Source organism: Lytechinus pictus, chromosome 15, assembly GCF_037042905.1.
Source record: "Lytechinus pictus isolate F3 Inbred chromosome 15, Lp3.0, whole genome shotgun sequence".
In the NCBI taxonomy this organism is placed as follows: Eukaryota; Metazoa; Echinodermata; class Echinoidea; order Temnopleuroida; family Toxopneustidae; genus Lytechinus; species Lytechinus pictus.
The window spans coordinates 25,046,817-25,072,500 of record NC_087259.1 but is presented as its reverse complement, the minus strand read 5'-3'; the positions used below and the strand labels follow the sequence as shown (position 1 = coordinate 25,072,500).

The 25,684-nt window shown below is 40.1% G+C and overlaps 1 protein-coding gene across 2 annotated transcripts in view; it reads right to left on the bottom strand.

Moving 5' to 3' along the window:
• The window catches only part of LOC129277974 (uncharacterized), a 35,873-nt gene extending 11,202 nt beyond the window's left edge, over window positions 1-24,671 (bottom strand). For both annotated transcript variants that reach the window (XM_064110080.1, XM_054914164.2), the window contains exons 1-3: window positions 13,086-24,671; window positions 4,213-4,526; window positions 452-3,692 (exon numbers count right to left, since the gene is read on the bottom strand). In XM_064110080.1, coding sequence (XP_063966150.1) covers window positions 3,017-3,692; window positions 4,213-4,526; window positions 13,086-23,603 — 11,508 coding nt within the window. In that variant the 5' untranslated portion in view covers window positions 23,604-24,671 and the 3' untranslated portion in view covers window positions 452-3,016. The remainder of the gene's footprint in view (window positions 1-451; window positions 3,693-4,212; window positions 4,527-13,085) is intronic.
• Window positions 24,672-25,684: the final 1,013 nt, after the last annotated feature.

Here is a 25,684-nt window from a genome sequence, read left to right as displayed (position 1 = left end):
ACATTTCAAAAACTAAACATTATGTCAAGATTTTGCTGTTGATTCCCACAACATGGTCTAAGTTCATTGACCCAAAATGACCTATGACCTTGGTCCTGTGACATGAAACTCAGGCAGGATGTTCAGTAATACTTGATTAACCTTATGTTCAATTTTAATGAGCTGGGTCCATATACTTTCTAAATTATGATGTCATTTCAAAAACTTAACCTTCGGTTAAGATTTGGTGTTGACGCCGCCGCCGTCGCCGTCGGAAAAGCGGCGCCTATAGTCTCACTCTGCTATGCAGGTGAGACAAAAATCAATAACTTCGCTATTTGTTATCAGATATGATGGAATTTTCAGCATTTTGCTATGTGAATTTTACTCTTTTATTTAGAAATGAATATTTCAGCCCGGAGCACCCCTTTAAAGAAGTATTCATTTCCATACACACAATATACGCACTAACCTCGTAATGTCAAATACAGTGGACATTCATGCTGAAAAGGACACCCTCAAAGCAACCAGCAGCAGCAACGTCTTATCATCAGCATCTCATCAGCAATCTCACCGACGGGGATGACGGTCACCTTGGCAACAGAGGAGGTGGCATCATCTATGCATCGTCATGATCTTGTATCATCTAGAGCACCGAGTAGAGGGGATAAACTCGACCACATACTGTGCGTCGATGATGGTGGACATGGGATGATGACGTACGGTCCAGCAAAGCCATCTCTGGGAAAATGCAGATTCTTCAATTCTCAAACTCGTTCATGAAACAGGGGCCGAGATATAAGACTTGTATGAAGTCATGTTATTCCATGATTGAGATAAAAATAACTTGTTTTCCACACAGAGGTAGAGGCATGGTAAAATGCAATTAATGTGTTTGTCCAATAAATTCATTCACCGTTCCGTTTTAGATTGTCTCATTCCAATGTCGTTTTTGTTGTTGTTTTCTTTAAACCGGGTCTCAAGATATTTACGTAAAAGGGATTATTCTTTCTTAATATATCTCCGCAGAAATAATAATGGGGTTTATTCAAATTCTATTTAACCTGTATCAATGTTACTTTTGGGAAAGGTTATTTAAAATAAAAATTTAACACTTTCTTTTCAAAATTGTCATAATAAAACATGGCATCCTTTAGACTCGGCGACCAGAGGTTTTGTAAGAAGCTTATCGTCACTTGATAACCAAGATTTTTCCCTCCACTCGAGTAGAATATCCTCTCTGTGGACGTTGGACGACATGTTGTGTAACAAAGCGAGCTCTAATACAAGACGCATAAATAGAGTCCACTCTGTTGTGCGACATCATCATACTGAGATTCAAAGTTCAGTCATTCATGACAATAAGAATAAGTACAAATGCGATTGCTCACTCACAATGACAAAAAGGTGAAGGTAGGTACTCTATTCTCTATGACGATTCTGAAAATCTCCTTTATGACGAGTGAGAATTATTGAATAGCTATGTGAGTTCACAATTTTGTTGACAGCTAAGTACCTCCTTTTGAAGTATTTGTCGTTCACTCTATTCATAGAGTGTGGGAAATTATTGATAATTTCGTGATAAAATAGCGAATGCACAGTGATCCAAACTGAAGAGGTTTTGCCAACGTTTCTCCTCAAAGGCTCAAACAGATTCGGGATTTTAAATCATGAGGCGATATCTTGATTCCGCGTTTGCAATGGAAATAATATCACGCTTATTATTTTGTTGACAGTCGAAAAGAAATAGGAATGTTTCCAAATATATGGGGTCTATCTATTCCAGCAGAGCTAAACTACTTTCATCTTATACACGGTTCCAATGCATAATGGTTGACTATTGATGACCGATCCAATCAATGTTTCGATAGAGCAAAAAAAAAACTATATATTTCGAGTGATCCAAAGGTCTCGCGAAGTCAGTTTGATGTTTTCATCTAATTTATACAATTACATAGTGGGCAATCAAGTAGACGCCGTTGGCCATCAATTGCTTTCCACAATAATACAAATAACTGAATGGTGAAAGGTGATATTTAGAATTGAGTATAGAAGTGACGAAAGCGACGTATAATCATCCATGGATAAAATTCACCGAATATACATTTATTCCTAGAGAGGCGTGACACCGGCGTGAAAGAATTAAAACTTATTTTCGCCTTGGTTTGACATTTGAAGAAGAACACTGCATGCCTACATTAATATTCCTGACCGTTGAATTTTGTTTCACACGACTTCATAGTTTCAATTGATACATCGGCTCTAATCATCTAATTTCACACTGTCTGACTGTGCTTGTATTCAACGGGTAACAATAAACTGTAACTGTCGTTCGGGTAGAACATCCTAGAGGCACATTTATAGGTATAAAAAGGCATGAAGGTCGCACATGAATTCACATCATAACTAATTGCTCCGGGAAAATATATCAAACTTCCCATATATGAACTACGGATGATGCACGCTATGATAGTAATGGCTTGGCTGTGAAGAAGTATTTACAATCCTATGCCATGCAGATTTGTATAAACAGAGCCATGTAGAAGTGAAAGACGTAAACACAGAAGCGATCCCGGTGAAAATATCAATACTTTCAAGATATACAGTTTGCAAATACAAAAAAAAAAAAAAATATTCATCAATTTGTTCGGTCGAGCTTCAGATTCCAAGAGATACAGCAATATCACTTCCAACTGTGCCATTTTCGAAGATTTCATCAACAGATAACAAACGCATGTCAGTGGTGGTCCAAACAAAACGTTCATATTATTATTGATCCAATGTACATGAAACACTGCTTCACACTATTCCATACAAGAAAATCCACAGTACTTTTTTAGTATTATCCAATGAAACATCACCTTTCATAAGTCAGTCCAAGGTGTCCTCTGCGTTGACGGATTTATTTCTTTCCTAGAATACTTCGGGTTTGAGGTATACTGATTTATACTTATACAAATGCTCCTTTCAAGTCATTTCAGTCGATTGGATTTCAAGACAGAACTGTGTGGACATGCAGAGACTAACACGCGTGGGTTCACACTGTCATCTGCAACAACGCGACATTGCTCACGGCTCTTTCGACTTTCTCCATCTCTGCGTCGAGGTCGACGGTCTCGACAGAGTCCATGGTCTCGAGTATCTCGGGGTTTTGAACCCATTCGATGGTGTCCTGATCGGTGTCAGGGACGATGAGACACATGAAGGTCTTCCCTGTGTTTCCATCGCGAGGATAAATAGTCACCGGCGTGATGTGATGATTCTGCTCCACCCATCTGCATAATTTCTCATAAACGACTGGGAACTGATGCCGAAGACTAACACCCCGTTGACGTAACTGACGCTGGATATGCACGAAGCAAACCTGCCTAGCCTTCATGTCCAGTCCCCCTTCCGACGTCACGCCGGGTGGAGCGGTCAAAATCAACGTCTCTCGGTCGGCGCCGGGGCCGCTGACCCCTCGCCCGAGTCCCTCGTGCAGGCGAACTTTGGCACATTTTCGAAGGATGAGATCAGGTCTCCTTGGCAACGGCTTTGTGGGGGTGTCTTGACTGGCCATGATGGACACATTAAGAACAAACTTGACCTCTGGATCGTATTGGTAGCAGGTCTGCTGGAGGGAGTTGAAACGACCTTCTCCGCATTCATCTACCTCGCGAGCCGAGAGAAATACAGGCGCTGTACTCAGTTGGTCAAGGCCTTTTGTGATGTACCTGACGGCATGTAAACAAAACGAGCTCTTATTAGATATTTGTTTCTCCATTGGTGTGATACACCGACCCACATCCCCAACAGCGTTGTTATTATTCAGTTTATTAACCTATTTTGATTTGCAATATATTCAAACTGAAAGTTCTGGAGTTTGATCTTCATCCACTCACGTTTAAATGTTATACTCCCTTTTTTTTATATCTCACTTATTAGATGCCCCCACTCTCTCTCTCTCTCTCTCTCTCTCACTCACTTTCTCAAAAACCCAAAGCCTACCATCTATTAACCATGCCTAATAGTATCCTGCTTCTTCTCTCCCCCCCCCCCCTCTCTCTCTCTCTCTCTCTCTCTATCGGCTTATAACTACCTGCCACTATCCCCAGGTAGATTTTTGTAAATCCCACTCCTTCAACTGAAGTAAATATTTTTCTTACACTTCCTCAGTCTAATTTATCCTTATCTCAAGCAATCGCTCTAAATTCTTTTCAACGTGATATTTGAAACAGACAGGGAAACACTCACCTATACGCCTCTTCCATATTGGTGAAAGCGAGCAACACTGCACCCCTCCCGTGTGCAAGGTAGCCATTCCTGGCGATCTTGGACAACCCTTCTTGTAAGGTCTCATTGTACCGGCTGTGATAAATGACATGTTTGCAGAGACTGTTGACGCGTCCGTAGAGGCACTTCTTCTTGTGGCGACCCCAGTGAGCCTTCCGGCAGTCCCGTGAGCAGTAGTAGGTGTAGCAGTTGTGACAGGTCTTGTAGGACTTCCTGGCTTCCCGAAGATCCCTGATCTTGCTGCATCTCTTGTAGCTGCACTTCACCATTATTACCTACACAAGAAGGGAGATGCAAAATTATAATCGAATCATCAGTACTTAATAATTTTTTTTGATACATTAATTGTTCCTATATTGGTATTGTTTGGACCTCCATAAAATCCTGCAAAAGCTTCGGGGTGTTTTCTTAGGTCCATATTTTTCTTTGAAAACTAAGTTGTTTTCATCCTTAGATCCAACAAATGACATGTACTTACAGTCATGTCTGCAGAATAATCATTATAAAAATTCGCGAGGTCTTAAATGTCATATTCGAATCAACGAAGATGCAATTTACTGTCTACTTATATTCCCTCTAGATTTAAATCTCAGGTGATGATGTTCGAAAATTCAATATGATATCGAAGGGGCTAATTAAATTACCCTCGGGTTAATATCGTGACAACCTTTGTGTTTGAGATTTCATACATCATTTGAAATGAGTACATATGACTTATGAATTTGGTCATAACAAATGTCATTTCACGGCATTCAATCGTCACGTGAGATGATAATGAAACTGCCATGGTAAATTCTGTGAAAAAAGTGCATTGGTTGATTAAAAAAAAACATTTGAAAGACGGAATAGTGACATGGCAAAAGGTGAATGTCATTAGAAAGATTTTTTCATCATTATGTTTGGAGATTTAAGTGGTGGAATATTATATGTAAATAGTTTGAATTTAAACGTATACTTCATTGAAAACTACTCATTGAATAATAAAGTTACCAGCATGGCAATTGTACATAATATATGACGGAGCTTGACATGATGTTGTAAACGTACTATCAATATTCGAATCATTCATATTACTACTTATCTATGGCGGGTTAAAGTCCCATCAATTTTGATGACGCAATAGTTTTATCTTCAATTGTTTTATTATTCAGATAATTAATGGTGACTATTTGAATGAAATACAACTGTGTCTGTTAATAAACGTAAAAAAAATCATCTAAATTTAACATGATATATGATTTTAACGACAATTTGCTACATATTTTCCTTTTTATCTATGTGCATGGATACGTTGATTCGAATTTATGAATATGAATATTGTATGATCATATTTCGCTCTCGAACAACTAAACATGTGACATTTTGACATCTACGATATCAGTACGATCAGAGACGGATGAAGGGTAGCGAGGTCCTGAAACTCTGAAAGTATGCACCCCTCCCGAAACAATTTCCAAGTCGATCCAAATCCAAAAACATTTTGATAAAATTATGCAATACCATTAATACATTTTTAAAGACAGAACAAGGCAATTTCATAAGTAGGCCTTGACTAATTCATGATCAGAATCTTCAAAATTTCACTAAAATGCTGGTTATTCAGACAAGATTTCCAGTAAACTGTCATCATTCTTTATCGGGTTTCTTTCCTTACTGCGTCATTGGTATCTGCTCATTATGAATACAGGTGCATTACAAAAATGTTCATAATACTAATACCAGGGGAGCGTTTCATCAACATTCAAGTCCAAAAGTTGTCACACCTGACATCTTTCCTTGATCGTGATTGGCTGAGAAGCACTGTTCCTATGGTTATTGTCGGATAACATGTGACTTGTCGGATAAAACGTCTGACAAATCCTTTCATGAAACGCTCCCCATGGAGTTGGGAATATCCCCTGACATTATTATGATGATGATGCTTACTACACTAGACAGATTATATGTATATTAATAAAATACTTTTGAACCCCTCCCTTTTATCTGAAAGTCCTTAATCCGCCACTGCTCAGGAAGACTGCGGGAATGAACGGGATGTGACTTATTGTGAAATTTGATGCAGATGAAAATGAATTGGAAAAATAGTGCAGTTTCAAATATTCGAATATCAACATGATGCATGTAAGGTGTAATAATTATATTTTTCCCTGCTGAAAAAAACAGTGTGTCCCACAATGTGTTCATAGTGTGAAATCACATTCACACTGTAAGGTTTAAGTAAATTAACACTGTAAATTAAATCACATTTTTCCTTCGTCCACTATGTGAACACACTCTGAACATTCACACTGTAGATATGTCTACAGTGTGAAGTTATCTCCTTGTTTTAGAATGAGCATTTTCACAGTGTGAATCACACGTTCACGCAGTCCACTATGTGAACACACTCGGAATGCTCACACTGTGTAAGTGTCCACAGTGTGAAGTTATTTGAGCATTTTCACAGTGTGAATCACATGTTCCCGTAGTCCACTATGTGAACACACTGTGAAAACTCACACTGCACAAGTGTCCACAAGGTGATATTATTTCCACACTATAAAACATGAGCATTTTCACAGTCTGCATCACAATGTTCACATAGTCCAGTACGTGTTCACATTGTGAACACATTATATGAAACTGTTCTCTTCAGCAGGGTTGTTGCATAAAATGGTATGGTATACATATTATATGCGAATATAAATAAGAAAGTAGACACCATGGTGACGAAACAACATATAGCATGGAACAGTAGAGAAAATCGAATAATGTGAAATCTTTGAAGACAACGAAAGGACATACAAATCGAAATGATTATACCATTTATTTTATACATTTAGAAAGTGCAGCCTTACAGTCAGATGAGTTCGAAAAGAAGTATGGTACATGTTATTCGAAAAGAAGCACAAAGAAATGTTTTACCGCCTTATAATTTTTTTTGAAAGATGAATAAAGCAAGAAGTTAAAGGAAGTCCACCCTGACCATAATTTTTTATTACCAAACTTAATTGACACCAGTGTGATCTCCTATAGATACAGTTGTGGAGTCAATAAAATTTGACATGATTTGCATGTATAAGTTTATTCTGGAATCATTTTAAAACAAAATTGTAGAATACATGTAGTGCGCTGTAATGACTCAAAGACTGAGGTCAAGTTGTGAACTTGCAAAAAGTATGTACATGTATGTAGGGTGCGAAATGCAATAAAAGCGTGTGGGAACAGAATGATTTTTTTTGTACGTCCAACATAATTTATTGTTATTTCTGCAATCTCCATTTTTATGTAAGAATCATTATTATTGTGATTCTGAAACAATTTTGATCATCATAGAGTAGATCATTCATCTTGTGCAGTCTACATATAGTTATATCGTTGAATAGTATGTGTTATTACCCGGAGATATCACTAACTCTACAATGGAATAGCATATACTATTCAAATGATTCATACACAATAGTGTATGTTGTACCCAAGCTCATCATTCCCTTGAAATATTTTGACAAGACAATGTATTGGTGTGTGGTGGCCCCGAAGAACGAATCACAATAGAAAACATACAAATAAAGAACAAAAGGGCGACATGCATAATTGTATAGCCGGATTCTATAAATATATAGGCCCATATAGGCTCACAGACGCTATAAAAATATTGAGTAGAGTAATCACATTTTACTGGTGCAGAAAGCTAGAGACCAAATATGAATATGGGACTGTACTTGTTATACCGAGGTTGTTTTACCTGACTGCTAAGAAAGCACGAATGTACTGCGGTATTTCAATTTCGATATAGGGCAATAAGAGGGAGTGATGCAAATTAACTACATGTTTTTTTTTTCTATTTTACTCCTCTTATTTTTCAAACTAACAATCTTCAAAATTTACGTCAGAATTAACCTAGAAATAATATCCTTGGGATTCAAGAAATGGATGTATATAATATTCGGCTGGTCACTATTTGCAATTGCTCTGGATCGTTTAACCGTGACATTGGATTGATTTCGAAAAAAACGTGTAAAATTCAAACAAACAAAACAGTAAAAGTGTTTGATATTGGGAATCGGGAAACTTTAAGTGAATATTTTGTTATTATAGTGTAGAATTTGTTTGTTTAGTTGGAGTGGTTGGCAGTGCTTTATTTTTTCGAAGGTGTAAGTGTATTCTGCTTATGGAAATGTCCACCATTAAGGAGTGAAGAAGGCAGTAATTAGAATTGAAATCATAATTTGGAATGAATGGAATTTTTAGAATTCCAAAATTTCTCGCTACCTTTACTCGAGTACATTTCACAGTGCACATGTCTGATTTACAATGAAATTGAACGAATAATTACACCATAATCCAACAAGGAATTGAAATACAGATGAACAAGATAGTTTGAAAATTGTGATAAGTATAGCCAGTATTGAATGAAAGTCAATGAAAGATGAAAATGTACAAGGCCAAGTCAATAATAGTAACCAATTTCACTTTTAGAATGCAAAGAGAGCACAAACATAAGACCAGATTGCTGAAGATCAGAACAACTAGTTATGGTGTGAATTATTTATGGAGCTGCCATCCACACCTGGTCATTAATTCAACTTGCATCTGCCAATCTTATCAGGAATCACCATTTTGCAAACAAAAACAAAATAATTTATTGATACCATGAAATGAGTTCTTTTTTCAAGAATGGCATTTCATGAATTGGGTTTATATTATATAGGCCCAATCAAGAAATGGGATAAATTGACAAAACGACTTGACAATACTAAAGCAGTACGCTGGATAAAACGACCAGGCTGTGACAGCCCCTACAGAAAGAGAAAAAATCAAGCGAACCATGGACAAAAAGAAACATCAAGAGAAAACATCCCAAATGTACATTGTAAAAACAGAGAGTCGAAATCCACGGACAACCACAAGGGTGTTTACCAACTCAATGTCAAAATGACGATTAAAAACCCTTGTGGATATCAGCAGACGACCGACCGTGGGGTGTTTTATGACTGAGGACAAATATTTGACCAGGACATCACGTAAACAAGGTTTCGTTGCCATGGTAACTTACTCGACCTCGGAGGAACTAAGATTATTGACATCCTAGGAAAGGTCATGAGGCATGCGTGAATATTGTAATGAAAGGTTTATATTATAATATTGTCATAGAATAGAGTAATGTCATTTTAATGTTGTAATGAACTGCTTGTTAGGAGCTCAGACAAATTACACTTCGCACATAAACATGCCCTTTAACAAAAGGTGTTAGAATATAAGTATCATAAAAAATACTGTATACATTATGTAAAATGGTACCCTGCACGCATCAAAAATGTAAGGAGTTAGATTATTGCCCGTTTACAATATGAACAAGGGAGCGATGTACATGTATGCAAATCCTTAAAATGTAAATGAATTTTATGATGATCATTCTACGCGATTTTGAATGTTCTTCATAATCTTGAGCAAACAAAACTATCTTTCTTGGACTCAATGAGTCATAAATTGAATTGAGAATGGCATACACCTCCGCAAATATTTCAGGTTTTTTCCCTAAAATACAGGAGCTATAAACGCAATATGTGGCTATGGTATGTATTTCTTCCACTGCAGTAGATTTATACACACAAGTAGGCAATACCACAGAAAATAAATAGGCCGAGTCATATAGTATACTATTTCTTAGCATACGCCTACTCTCTGTATTTTGAAGGTAAGGTTTCCAGTACAAAAATAAATATGCACCTGCATTCTTTTGTGTGTAGGCCTATATATAAAACATGTGATGAATATCATTTTTAAGACAAATAGAAATACTGGTCTACAATGAGTAATATAATGAGTCATCCATCACAGACGATGCAAAATCAGTAATGAAATGAATATGATTATAACATCAAGATTAACGTACTATCCAACAGGTTGTACTGATTTACGAAAGCAAGAAATATGACAATATATCATGGCATAAATAATATGTGCAGATACATGTAGAGTATGCTTTGTGGACTTATGAGGTGTCTTCTTTTTGTTGGGGGGGGGGGGTAATTTTTGCATAGAAGTATTCAAACTCGTTGCCAATCAACCATACATGTAGGCCTCGGCGCCGTACTTAATTTGACTTAATGATCATAAATTTCATATGGACATAAAATTATTATTGTATTAATTTGTTTATATACATGTACGAAGCAAAATATTTATGCATATTTGCACTGATTGGCAAAATTCATATAGATGGCCTTCTGAAAATATTCGACTTTGTCCAGTGTGTTTGCGGCTTGGGTGTTCTGAACAACATAACAAATTTTCTCCCAGACTAACTGTTAACAATAGATTTGCTTAATCGCATTTAATGCATTAGAATCAAACGAAGGGAATTAGATTTATTGCTGGTGGGGAGCATATTCGAATCCACCGTGAGTTTGCTTTGTGAACTGGACAATATAATATACACTGTATGTACAAACAAAATGCGGTACATGTTCAGGAATATTGGTTTAAAGGTAAATGAATGAAGCAATGTAGGCGCTCTCAGTGACTTCTACCACTTACATATATACACCCCCCCCTTCTTTGATGTGATTAAAAAATAACGAAGCTATTTAATTTTAACGTTGGCAGTGTTATGAAAAATAGGGCATTTGCATTTAATCGTCATGAAAGTTATAAGTGCGCTCATGATGTCATGTGACCACTTTCCTTTAGTTATTTGATACAAAAAATCATAATAATGTCAGATTTCCATACATTAAGTGTCAAACATGTCTTGCTTGAAACAAATCAATCTACAAACAAGCCCGCAATCGAGTAACACTATTTTATATTATTGGGGACAAAATGTGAATAAACATAATTTAACATATTGAAATTTAAAAAAAATATGTGAAAACATAACATCATTAACTCACTAATGGTATATTCCTGCAGGCTGCATGCATGCATGCAACTGTTTCACTGAAGGAACACAAATATTATGTCACAATTTTTTTATTCCTCGTCTGATTTTAATTAAATATGCATGGTTTCGTTATTCCGTTTTTTTTCCAGATCTGTTCAATTTATGATTATTTACAGCACAGAGTACCTCAGTTTTTCTTTAACGTGCACTTTCTGTTGTTTGTCCGTAAGTTGAAAATGAATGCATCATATAAATGTAATCCAGGGCGAATTCAGGATTTTCAAAGGGGGGCACATTTTCCTGATGAAAATTTGATAAGCGAAAAAAACAGGTCCTCACTTTCAAAAGGGGGGCACACTTAAAAAAGGTATATTTACATAACAAATTTGGATTTAAAAGGGGGCACGGGCCAGATGTCCCCCCCCCCCTAGATCCGCCACTGAATGTTAATATCGGAACAAGTCCATCTCTTGGCCAAATGGAGGTAAAGCATCGGGTATTGATGCTTTATACATGAGCCCATCGTGAGAGTGATGTTTTACTGAATCCATCAAAACATTGCCCAAAATGAATGAAATACTGAGGAAAATCCTCATTGGATTGGGCATGAAAATTCCGTTTTCCTTTAATTTACTTGAAATGAGCCATCGTGGACTTGGATCGTTCTTATATTCATATATAGGCCTATATAGTATTTGCAGGGGGGGGGTCAGATGATGTACATATGTGCATTAAAGGGGTATTCTAGACTGAAAAATAAGATTCGAACAGAAAAAGAAATAACAAAACACTGAAACCGTGCATATTACAATTTCAACAAAATATTGCTGAAATTAAAAATTCAGTAACTTCATTATCTGTTGTCAGATTTTCAGGAAATTTTCAGCGTTAGGCTCATTGAATTTTACTTGTTTTATTTAGATATACATGTATTTTCAGCCCGGAGAACCCCATTGTTCCTCGTGTTAGTAAAACGTACATTTATGAGTGTGTAGAAAGAAATGGAGCTGTATAAGATTCGTTGATCCATTGTTAGCATATAATACGTGTACGATATTATCCCACACTTTGATGATTGCATTACCCGCCATCCAATCGATTACATGTAATTAATGAATCAGCAAATAAATTGGTAGGGCCAGTGTACGAGTATTCATATATCATACATGTACATGCATAAAATAAGTTAGAGTAAACCTTTTTTTTTAGTTTCATTTAAGGAACTTGACGAGAAAAATGATGGAAAGACCAAAAATACTTGTAAATACTAGGGCGTATTTAAGCTCCTGGAATTATTCAATTTGATTGGCTGATATAGTAAACTTGTTAAAGAAATTCTTGTGCATTTATTATTAGAACAAAATTCCATGATACAGGCGATACAGGACCAAGTAATCTCGATTTGCTTCGATTCTATGCAATTATGCGAATGCATGTATGTTCATGGGAAAAAAAACAATGTGTATTGATAAAGCAATGTACATTAGGTCTATCACGTCATGAACCGTTAGTGAATTGAAAGTACATTCTGTTGAATCTATATAATGCCTAGAATAATGAAAGTATGAGGATTATTAACGGAAATCGATTGCGCAGTGAGATAGGCCCTATGATGAGACAGGATAATGAGCGAAAATGTCAAATAAAATAAATCAAATGATATAATAAGAATTCATCAAGTATAAATACAGTGAAATAAGATTATATTGTAAGAATTACCAGTGCAAAAAAAATGTAACAATGGTAATGCAATGAAGACAATATTACCGGGGGTATTCGGAATTAAGACTTTACTCTGTAAAATATTACCAGGAAATATCTGATTCAGACCTTTTGTATTTTTCCGTGAAATTTTCGAAGATATTCTCAAACATGTCAAATACATAAATAATGTTATTTCACTGTCAACATGATTTTATAAAATGACAAAAGTTGAGAATAAAAGAAAGGAAATTGTTTGTGGACTCACCTCCTCCGATATATCTGATAGTCCTCCTCTGCTCCTGGTTATGTTCCTCGCCTCATCATCCTGGCCATCATTGATCACGATGGATTTCAGTACCCTCTTTCCTCCCGAGGTCACCCTCTGATTGGCCACCTTCTGTTCCCTCGCCTCGACATCGTCCTGCGAGATCACCGTCTCCAGCGAGCTGTCACTTTCACTAACTGACTGATCCGGTGTTGTGGTCATCGACATCGAGGAGGCGTCCATGTAGGAGGAGTATTCCGTGAATGAATTGCTGGGAGAACGACTGGTGGATAAGCCTAGCAGACTATCCACTATCTCTTCCATGGTCACAGAAGGAGGTTGGACACCCCCGTCGTAGCGGGCATCGTGTAGGCTTCGGAAGCTCGACGACGTCGGACGTTGATCCCATGAAGTGTTAAAGGCCGCATCGTCTAGGTCAACGCTGGTATCGGTGACAGTAATGTGGGGTTGGTTGACGAGTGATGCGGTGATTTGGGGGTTCGAACTCCTGATCATCGCCGCGGGCGATGAAGCGAGGTACTGTTCACGGTTTGTTGGCGAGTGAGGGATAGGCATATCTCGACTCGAATATTGCAACGTTTGGTTCCATTCATTATTATTATTATTGCCATTGTTATTGTAGTAGGAACTGGTATTTATATTCCTGGGTAAAGTAGATTCATCATCTCCATGGTAACCAGAGTAATCGTAATGTTGACGACGAGAATTATCAGAGTCTACTGGTCTTTGGTCATGATAATCGGTGGGGGAACTTACAGAACTTGAAGAGGTAACAGGGTGTGGAGAGCTCCCCCTGATGCATTCTTCGGGGTGGGGAGGTGGTGGAAGGGGAGAGTTGTCTCTGCTGCTATAGAACCCTTCAGGTGGGGGTGGGGGTGGCAGAGGTGAGGTTGGGGCTGCTGAACTGTAGTATTCTTGTGGTGGTGGGGGTGGTAGAGGAGGAGATGGCAGAGGTGGAGAAACACATTCCTCTTGTTGAGTGTTAACTGCGGATATGTAGAACACTGCGGATCCCCCGATTCGCTCATTCCTTTTAACAGCATATTCATGCGGATCCTCCTCATCTCCAACCGATCTACTCCTTTCTCTTTTGGTTTCTTCTCTATCAGTAGGTACAGAAAGAATGTTCTCGTCCTTAATTTCCTTCTGAGACTCTTCCACTGGGTCCTCTGCAGAACGAATAGTCTCATCGGGCGAAGCTCGTCTATACATATCTGGGTTCATTGGCAGTGCAAACTCACTTGTCCGAACATCTTTGTGAATTTCGTCACCAATGCTGAAAGATAGGTCGTGTCGAAGTGGCTCACTAAAAGCTGCCGAAATCGGCTGGAATCCCGGCGTCGGCTCCGTGGTTTCCAAAGACAATTCAGAAAATGACCAGGATGAGTGTACTGGGGCTGTTGGGGAGACACTGGGGGCAGGTGAGAAACCGGTTCGAAGTCGGGCCTCTCGCGTAAACGACATCCTTGTCGAGACCGTTGCTTTAGAATAAAAACGATGACCCGTTGGCGTAGGGGGTCCACTCATAATCTGACGGGGCTTGTGATTTCGATAAGCTGGTAGACTTCGAATATCTCCGCTCATAATTTGCTTAAAATGCGATGATTTCCTGTACCATTTAGGCAGTTCCATGGATTTCAAAGTTTCCCTCATACGAGCGAGTTGCTGGGCTATCACACCGCCAGAGCTTTCTCGCCAATCAGACTGAGATTTCCCAACCTCCTCATCATATTCGATATCTGGTCCTGGAGTGAGAGAGCGTTTTCCCTTTCGTCTTGTTATGTCAAATGGTACAGTGAGTTCTGTTGTTATACTGTCCGTATCAGAATCATGAGCTGATGTTGAATGTCTAAAATCAGGGCTTCTATTTGTAACCTCCTCTAAAGATTGTGCAACTTTATGATCCTTGGTATTACCGGCTGTAACCTCGTCACCCGGCTCCCCTTGAGAAGTTGCTTGTTTATGTGAACTATCACCAGATCTGCCAGCTATAATATCAGCAATTACATCGAGATTGTCTTTAGCACTTACAGAAAGCCGCAAATTAGGAATAGGAGCTAAACGGGAGTCTCTTTTCACTGAAATCGCTTGTTCTGCTGAGCAAACTGACTCTTGTTTATTTTTCTCCTCATTGAATACCTCGGGAGTTAAGTTCTTTTTGTCAGGTTGTTTTGCAAACTGATCACTTCTTTGTTTCGGTCGAATAGTTTGCTCGCTTATAATTTCCTCGGTCCGCTCAGTCTCGACGACGACAAGTGATCTTTCTGACCTCCAATCTTCCAGCGAGGCTTCGATGAACACGTCATCGCTATCCCCTGCTGACCATCGGCGACCTCGAGCACCCAAATCAACTGGAGCTTTCACACTAGCCTCCTCACCAGACAATGGATTATCTCTTAGTTGTTGATTCTGCCCTTGTTTGACATCTTCATTATCTTTAGAGCAAGGTTCACTGACGATTAATTTAGGAACCACATCGATTGGAGACGGCGCATGCGTAGTAGACGTTGAGCTAGTAGAGCTGGGTGTTTTAGTGTCAGAGGGTGTCAAAGGCATAACCTGGCTATTCGAAACACGTAATGAAACCTTTGATGAATAACTGGATTTGTTTGGTTTTGGTGGCACAGGCGGGGGGCCGCCATCACTTGAAAATTTCGAGAATTTGGGTTTAGTTGGTGATAATTCCTCACTCTTTTTCCTATCTCTCACAAACTGCTGGTACGAGTTCATGAAGTCTATAGGATCGGGAGATATGTCGTGTCCCGAGGACGATGATGATGGTGACGTCGCTGCAGGCTGTACAATGTTTTCTCCGTCATCGTCCAATAGTTCGTCATCACTTTGGACAATCCTAGCTTTCTTGACAAAGCTCTGCTCTCTCTTCAATGGCGAAATAACTTTTTCATCTTCATCTTCGTCGTTAACATCTTCGTCATCATCGTCCTCATTCGTTATTTCCCCTTCTTTATCCTCTTCCTCCTCATCCTCGTCACTATCCACCTCACTACTAGTGGAAGAATCGTCACTCTCAGACGAAGTGAAATGTTGTTCTATGTCATCAATATCTGGATGTATACTGTGTTCAAAGTCCAGGTTTGCTTCTAGATTAGGTTCCGGTGTTTGTATTGGCATACTCGTATCAATAATTGGCCTATCCTCAAGACTCTGAAACAAGCTGATATTTTTCTTCACTGGTTCAATATGCTCTGCAACCACTTCTTCGACTTCCTGATTCACTTCTGGGCTTTGGGACGGTGTCGATTTGTACTCTCGTTTCGTCCAATCAAAGGGCGGCTCATTGTCAAATGTGTATGTTGGTTCTTCTCTGTCAGTGACCAAATTATGTGGTTGGTTTTGATGAGAAAGCATTGCTTGTGGCAAAAAGCCTCTGGACTGGATCTGAGAGTTTGGTGTGGTTTGCTGCTCAAAATTTCGGGTGTAATCCTGCTGATATGGCATCGTTTGTTGCTCAAAGTTTTGGGAATAAAATTGGTGATGCCCTTCTGTCCTTTGCTCTGGATCTGAGATATGGTCCTGGCTATACGGTGGTACATCTTGATCAAAATCTTTTAATTGATCTTGGTTGTATGGCATTTCCCGTTCCTCAAAGGTCTGGGTTTTTTCTTGATATGGAGTCTCACGATCCTCAAAATGCTGAGTTTGCTCTTCAAGATTTGAAGTCATCTGGTGCCCAATATTTTGCGATGGGTCTTGATAATTTATCGATGGCTGATGCTCAAACTGTTGGGTGTTGTTTTGATATAGTGTCTCATGGTGCTGAGATATATCGTTATTCTGGGATCCGAATGAAGCTGGTTGATGCTCAAAATATTGGCTCTTCTCAGGATAAGAAACTGCGTCATGTTGAGGAATACTTCGAATATGGCCCCTGTGTGACATCGCCTGGTGCTCATATTGCTGAGGGTTGTCTTGATAATAAGATGTTCCGTGTTGTGGAATAGTTTGCAAATGCCCTTGCTGTGGATTTGTCTGTAACCGACCTTGATATAAAGTCCCTTGTTGCTCAAACTGTTGAGGCTCATCTTGGTAATATGCTTTCTCCCCTCTTTGAATATTCTGCGACTGGTCTTGATTATAGGGTTGAACTTGATTCCAGTGCATATACTCATGCTGAGCAGTTGATTGTTGGTGGAGATTTTCGTCTTCGATTTTCCTTTGTGAGTCACTAACGGGTTGGCAATCAATGACTTTAACCGGTTCGTTGTCCACTGAAGATACCGGTTCTGAAACTTGTTCCGATTCAAAACCGGATTCCGGTTCAATATTCAAATCAGGCTCCGGCAGGGGGTCATGATCATCATGTTGGTATACTACAGGGGCGGGATTTGCTTGACGCCCCCATAGTCCGATTACGAAAGCCCCTCCAGCAGTTCTTGTAACGACGGGAGCATTTTCATCCACCGTAGCAGTATTATCTTCTTCACTTTCAACCTCGTTTTCTTCTCTTTCAATGTAATTGTCCTTTGTAAGCTCATAAAAAGGATCTTCCTTCTTCGTCCGTTCATCTTCACTTCGATTATTTGCGTAAAATTCCTTGGTGTCAACAATTTCGGGCTGTAGACGAGGTACAGAATTCTTTCCATGCATTTCAATTCGACTAGGATTAGGAACATAATTCCTCGTTGATGGCAGCTCAAGTAAATATTCTTTCTCAAAGTGAAGTGGGATGTCCATTTCGTTTGAATGCTTGTTGGATATGACGGTTTCGTCGCTACTCCTGACGTCATCACTTGAAAATTCAGATCGTTCATGATCGCTTCGACTTTGTCCCCAAGTCCTTGGTTCCTGCTCAAGATCAACTATTTCGACCATATTGGTGTTATCCTTATCTGACCCTCTGTTCCATATAGTTGACTGGTCATGTTTATCGTCTTCTATCGTAAAAGTTCTATCAGCAGGTTCAACTTCTTGATCAGGGTCATACCTGTCATCAATGAGGGTTTCCTTCTTCACTTGGACATTTCCTGTGAAGCCATCCCCACCGGGCCACTGTGCACCAGTCGACATCGTCCTGGACGATGACGTGGGTGTTACAGTATTGCTATAAAACTGCCTGTCGTCAATCGATGATGGTGGTGTTTCACGTTGAGATGGGAAGGTCATATCCTTGAGTTGGGCTTCATGGATGGGTGTGCCAATGTAAGGCATCTCAACAACTTGCACAGCAGGGCTGGCACCAACTTTACTCCCATCCTCAGGTTCTAGTGTTACGTCACTGCTCACATCTTCAAATGATGATGAATTACTGGGTACATAAACACGCACTGCATCTCCTCTATAGGGGTGGATTGAAGAATATGAAGGCATCACATGTATCGTTTCATTATCATCCTCATTTTCTAACGTTCTTTCTGTTTCAACATCTTCATCATCACTTTCGGAACTATCATCATCGTCATCATCGCTGTCCTCATGTTGGTCTGTAAGACCCCTCTGGTAGTCCTCCCCGTCACTTGTATACGACAATGTTCCAGTAATAAGACTATGTTCCCTGGAGTAGCCTGCTTCAGATTCCTCCGGAATCGTTTCGAGTGTCGGATAAACCGGAAGTTCATCATCTTCTCGGTAAAAGCCAACATCCAGAGGTTCAGGCATAGCTTGCATCAGCATCACTTCAGGAGGTAGAGGAAACGTATTGTTATCCACTGGTGCCTTAGCAGGTTCTTCCTCGTCAGAATATGATGCAGATTCACTTGCATATTGGGTTTGTGTCTGTGATTGCATGTCCTGGTCGTGTGAATTATACCCATGTAATTCAGTAGGGGACTGGTGGTACACTTCCTCCTCTTTCATTTCATAAGTTGGTGAACTGTAATCCTGGAAAGGATTGTCCGGTCCTGCAGGTTCAGCATCAAAATGAACTCTTGGGCGAGCCAATCCCATGTCAACAAATTTAGCTGTGATCCCTCCAAACCCTATCGTTTGATCATCAAGAGGTATATCAGAAGTCTGGCACTCCGCAGATTCAGTGACAACGTTACGAGGCTCGGGAGTCGGTTTATTCTCAATATCGCTGATTAGATCTTCGGTTTGTATTTCCATTTCCGTGGTTTCAGTTTTTGCTTTTACAGGTTCCACTTCGGATTGGAGGGTTTGAATTTCGCTGTCCACAGTCTGGATTTCGGTTTTCATGGCCTGGGTAGGGGGAGGACCAATAATAGCATCGGTGGGTTGTCGGTCATGCAATTCTTCATTTGATGTCTGAATTGAAATAGAGTTTGGTTTAGGTCCTAATGACGTTTCATATAAGATTTGATCAAGATCAACCTGTGAGCTGAAGTCGTGATTCGGTCGAGTTTGAACCGCAGTTGACATCACCTTGGCTGGGAAGTCTTCATAGGTAATTTGGACAGCCAAATTTGATTCGGATTTGGTGTGACTGGTCTGAGCTGTTGATGAAGACAATGGAGGAGGAGAAAGTTCGTCCCTCGGGGAAGGTTGAAAGCTTGAAGTAGGTTGTGATATTTTGCGTGAAAGGTTAGATTCAGATTTTGACTGCGCGATGGTTCGGCAGGTATTGGAGTGATAAAATACTCTGCCAAGTTTTGCGTGTTTGGTGAATGCGTCGGCGCTAACTCTTGGTTCTCTTCCCGAAAGGCTCAAATCTGACATCGTGTAAGACACTGCTGGTGACAAGGCAGGCGGGTATTTGATAACTTTAAAGGATGGCTCAGCGAGGGGCAAGGGGTCCGCTTCTTCTTCTTCTGAGGAAGGAGTTCGCACTTGTGACCTCCTATTTGTTTGGTTTTGTGTCGGGTCACTGTCTAATTCTGGATCACTTGATTGGAATTCAGATTCGGTTTCATTCGGTTCAGTGTCCGGTTCCGCACCGAAAACAGTCTCCTTGCCGGTTACATATGCTCTCTTGGTAACCGGCACTTTGACTTGCTGATCTACATGTATCACAATATCGGATGTGCTTTCATTATGACTTCCTCTCCCTGTTCTTACTCGAGGTTCTTTGTCCAAAGCAATGATGGATAACATGCTATTGTCATCATCAGAATCACGGAAAAAGCTATCATCATCTTCATTTGGTATAGGTGATGGTTCAGCCAAGCTACTAACACTAACCCTCCCAGTCAGGGAGAAGTATGCATGCTGTGGCGGGGGCCTATGACTCTCTTCCAGAACGGTTCGATTTTGAACTTCACGTTGCTGCTCTTGCGGTACTTCTGGAGTTTGATGCTGCTGGCTTTCTTGTGTTAGCTGCACTTGTTGTTGTAGTTGTGGATCTTGATAGCCTTCTGTTAGCTGAGTCTGTAAGCGCCTTCTCACATTTGGATCTGGAATGATTTGAAAGGTGTCTACTTCAGGCCTTATCATTTCGACTCTTGGATGTTGATCTTCTTGCCGTGCTACTCCTGGGTCTTGCCTTGCAGGTTCGGGCTCTGGCCTGATGGCTTCAGGCTCCGGCCTTGCCGATTCAGTCTGAGGTCTTCGTCCCAGAGGGGTTTCCTTCAAATCTTTTCGAGGCTGTGGCTTAGGCTGGGGTTGTATGTTTTCTGCTCCTTGTAATTGAATTTTCCCATCATTTGCTAGCCTCTGAGCTCTCCGTCCTTTTAGCTTCTTTTCTTTAGCTTCAGTAGCTATTTTTGCTGATTCTTGCCTGATAAATTTCTTGTCACGTTCACGTAGAAGTTCATCAGTCGGTTCCCAATAGAAACATGTTTCCTTCAATTTCATGGGAGGCGGAATGTGACCACTGTCACTGCTTTTAGAGGAGACTGAAACATCCGCGTCTGATTGGTTGTCTACACCAAGAGAGGTACGTTTAGCTGGAATCGGCGGTTGTAGCAACTTTTGGAAAAGTTCTTTTTGTGTTGGTTGTATCTCTTCCACCATTTGTTGAGACTGATAATTTGGTGGAGTTTGCCTCCCAGATGCCATATTCGGCAAACTATTTGTTTTAGACTCCTGATTCTGAGGACCGGGTGTAGGAGCAACTTCTTGCTGCACTTGACGTTGTAACTGGATCATCTTTTCTTGTTGATTTTTACGGGGTAACATACGTTGCTTAGCTTCCTTGTGCTGTTGATTATGTTGCAGCTGCTTTTGTTGACTGAGTGGTGGCTGTTGTTGTTCCAGGCTTGGATGATATGGAGGATGCTGCTGGTTGGGGTGACGGGGCAGTTGGTGTTGCTGGTTTTGGTGATGTTGGATTTGTTGCTGCCTCTGTTGATGCGGTTGATAAGGAGCAACATGAGGTTGTTGCCTGTTTGGTTGATGCTCTTTCACATTTCCTACAGCATAGTGTGACTCAAACTGTGGCGGCATGTGACTTTTCTCTGGATGGGTGTGAACCCTCGTTCTCCTCCCTCTATGGTCGCGTTCAGGTAAAGGAGGAGGAATGGTGTCTCCAGTCATTAATCTCGCATGTTGTTGAGGATGTTGACGCTGTGGACTCCCAGGGTGTTGCCGCTGCTGATGGTGTCCTGGGGGAACTCCTCTTCCTGTTGCTTGTTGTGGATGTTGTGGGGGACCTTGTATGTGTTTATCTCGCTGCCCTCGTGTATTGTCCCTCTGGTGTTGCTGAGGAGCAGCTAAGGTATTCTGTCTCATTTCCCGAGGAATTGTTCCTTCGCGAGGAATTGTTCCTCCTCGAGGAATTGTTCCTTCTCTAGGGAGAGTTCCTTCTCTAGGCAGGGTTCTTCCTCTAGGAAGGGTAGATGGAGGAGTTCCTTTGGGATTTTCCTTAGGATTTCGCATCTGGTTAAGAATGGGGCGATGAGGGACACGAGGTACTTCATTTTGACTATGAAGCGTTGACGTAGATAAAATCGACTGTCCACTTGCAGCAGCATTCATTCCAGGGGGATATAAAAGAGGGGGTCCACCTTGCCCCCGTTCCCCTTGTTGCTGGACACCTCTTTCTTGGCGGAGGTTGTAAATCAACTGCTGTTCCTCTGGTGTTAAACCTTGCACTGAAGGTGCTTGTATTGACACTGTGGATGCCAAGCTTTGTTGAGATCCAGCAGGGGAGGGGCCATGATGCATCCTTTGTTGATGACCGGGATGCAACCCGCCCCCATTTGGTTGACCCCCTGGATGATGCACATCAGCATGCCTGACATATTTCCTTGGGTGTTTATAATGCATCTCTTCCTCAATTCCATTTCTATCTCTATATTGGTGTTTAACCCCATGTTGTATTTCAGAATATTGGATAGGTGACGGATACCTGGCTTCTACCTCAGTCGTGTTTCCATTATTATAATTCCTCCGAAGCGTTCCTCCTCTACTCACATTAGCATAAATCGGTTGCATACCAGCGTTTCCATGGTCACGCATAAAATTAGCATTCTCTTCGAGGGGATATCTGTTGTTTTGATTATAAAATAATTTATCAATCCTCTCCAAAGATTCTTGTTTTGACGCAGATTGTTTACTTTTGTCAGATTTTATGTTTTTCAGAATACTTTTAGGCACAGGGGCGTTAGGATCATCTTCTACCACGGCAATTTTAACCGCCTTTTTTCTTCTCTTCGTGTCCTTACCTTCCCTTCTTCTTGCATCTGCTTGATCATGTTTTTTCTGTGCCTCAGCTGAGCGAACAATCACCACCCGTTTCTGGGGCTTTGGCCCGAAGAACGTCGACATTCCGCCGGTAGTATTATCACTGCTATTTCCAAAATTTTCCTCACAGGCTATTTCATGTTCTGCTTCACTTAAAATATTCTCCTCCTTCTGATCACAAGAAAAATCTCCAATATATCCATATGGATCCGAGTCAGGCGTTATCACTTCTAGCTCCTCTGTCGAATCATACGAAACATGGCCGTTAATATTCTCAAATGTTATAACGTTCGGTATTGCATCTCTATTGACACAGTTTGTATGAAGCGAATTCGCCTGATGTGTACTTTGCCCCGTACGACTCAACGACTGTACGGGGTTATTGTTATTGACGGCCGTCACATTGGGCTCGCCTATTGTCAAGGGGGCAGGCAGGCATGACGGATTCTCAGACGCGATCGCAGGCGTTTCTATATTGTTGTTATCACAATAAATGTACGAGTTATTAGTCACTGGCAGGATTTGGGCGACACCAGGTGGTTCCTTGATCACGATGGAGTACCTTCCGTTTCTTCCTAAAATTGCGAAATACCGGGCGTTGGTGATGATGTGGCTTCGACGCGGCTTCGTCGCTACAGAGATGCTATCATCATCGACAACTAGGTCATCGACATCAGATGTCGGCTGATGGAGAGGAGGGAGCGAAGGATGATTTACAGGTTGCAGTCGAGGCCGCGTTGAAATGAGAGGTGATGCCTCCCTGCTAGTCGTCAATGGCTCTACCTCCTCGGTGATGCTCTCGAGAAAGAACGGCCATAGTCGAGCTCGTTTACCGACTCCCACCAACCCTGGAATCGACTTCCCATCCAGATGCTTGAACAAGTCATCGTCACTGTTTGCACATAGATCCTGATAGTCTTCATGCTCGAGTATTGCGCGATATTCCTTCAAAGCATGCATGCTACCGCTCCTTCAGCCATTCACCTTATATCCCATCGTCACTTCACTCTAAATCAAGTGTTGTATTTATGACAACCAATTATGATAAATAATCATATTTGTTTATTACTGTATAATAGCCACACGCTTGAAGCACTATCATCTATGAGAAGATACCTTATTACTACGCCTCGGTTGCAGACTTGCAGATTAAAGCTTTTCCATGACCGCCATCTGCCTTGATGGTCGCTCCTGATTGGCCGACAAAAATCTAACTCTCATCATCGATTTCTCTCCATCTCATTAACATAATGGAGCTCATCAATGTGAAAACGGATTCAACGCCTGCAACGGTGGTTGTGATTCTCACATGCATTCCATGATAACATCATCCTTTCTTGCAGGGTTTATTCATGGATATATTCAATGTTCCATGAGAAATTAAAAAAAAAAACCACATGCAAACATACACGGATTATTCTTCGGTATTCGTTGCATATATTGCGCGGATTGTTTTTTCTTCATAATGGCATTGGGTGTAATTAAATAAAATGCATATTGAAAAGAACCGTAAGGTTTTTAAAAGTAATATTGACTAATTCGTATATTGCTGAGGATGGTGTCTGAATTTAGATTACGGCGTAATTCAATGTGCTGCCATGAATAAATGTGTGTCGATTTATTTCAATTTTCCCTCAAGTAAATAAATATTACCATACGGATGTAGATATCTGACAACCATATGGATTATTTTTTCACAAATATCACAAGGTAAATTATGTTGTTTGTCGCTTTGACGTATGTTGTTTTTCATGAGCAGTGGCGGAACCAGTGTGATTTAATAGGGGACAGAACGATGTATTTTGATTTCTAAATTGAGTTAAATGAGTATATCGAGTTACACCGTACACGACCTTTCTTTTAGTCACGCTTTTCTTTCTTCGCTCTCCTTTTCCCTTTTTTCCACCCTTCCTTTTATCTCCCCTTTATTTTTTTTCCTACAACTTAAAAAAAAATCAGAGGCGGTGGTCACCCCCTGCCAGCCGCCCCAACCGTACTGTCACCACTGTTCACGAGGAAAGGGGTATGATTCACAATATAAAAAAAAATGAAATACATGTTATTCTTATGGATAATCAGAATCGTAATAGGCATGCATGTATACATGTAATATTAACCCAACTTAAGATGATTTAGAGTTCCTCTTTTAACTCAAATATTTGCCCCCCCCTTTTTTTGTCAACTAAACATGGATATTTATTTTGATGAATAGAGCTCCTTGAAATTTATTTAGCGCGTAATAGTCAAAAGACTCTCTAAGCGCTTTACAAAATATATTTATTTACTAAATTATACATTAAACCTTATCTAAATCATACAATAAACCTTAAACCTAAATATTTAATACAAATTAGAACAAAGGGCTCTCGCCAACTGATAGGGGATGTGATCTATTAAATAACAACAATATGGCATATTATAATGATGTTCAGATCATATATATATTCCAAAGACACAGCTTATCACTCACTTTTGGTGATATCCTATCTTATTTGTTTCATTGGACAATATTCAAGAGATGGCGCTCGACTGAATTCATTGACATTGTCGTATAAAGCACAACCATTACACAAGCCTGTTCAGACGCTTAAAAAAATCCTACCCCATTGTCTACCTAAAACAAACATTTTCCGTTTTATTAGTTTGCAAAAAATATTTGTATATTTATCCTGCCCTCACCTTCTTAATACTCCAGTAAAATCATTATATATCCGATGAGGCCTATTATGTAGTCTTGTTCCTATTCCGGTTTATATTTAAACATGTTTATCCCTGCATTTTGCCTACCCTCACCATTGTCGTTTATGCTTCATCCTCCTCGTTCTTACCAACCCCCCCCCCCCCACCTATATTCGCATTTTTCCTTTCCCACCTCGTTTCTGTATTCCTAATCTCTCACACAACCCCCCCCCCCCCACACACACACACTTATATTTGCATTTCCCCCCCTTTTTCTCATCTCGTTTCTGTATTCATAAATTCCTAATCTCACAATTTTTTTTTAAACTTATATACAATATATAAACTTGAAAGAGACTGAA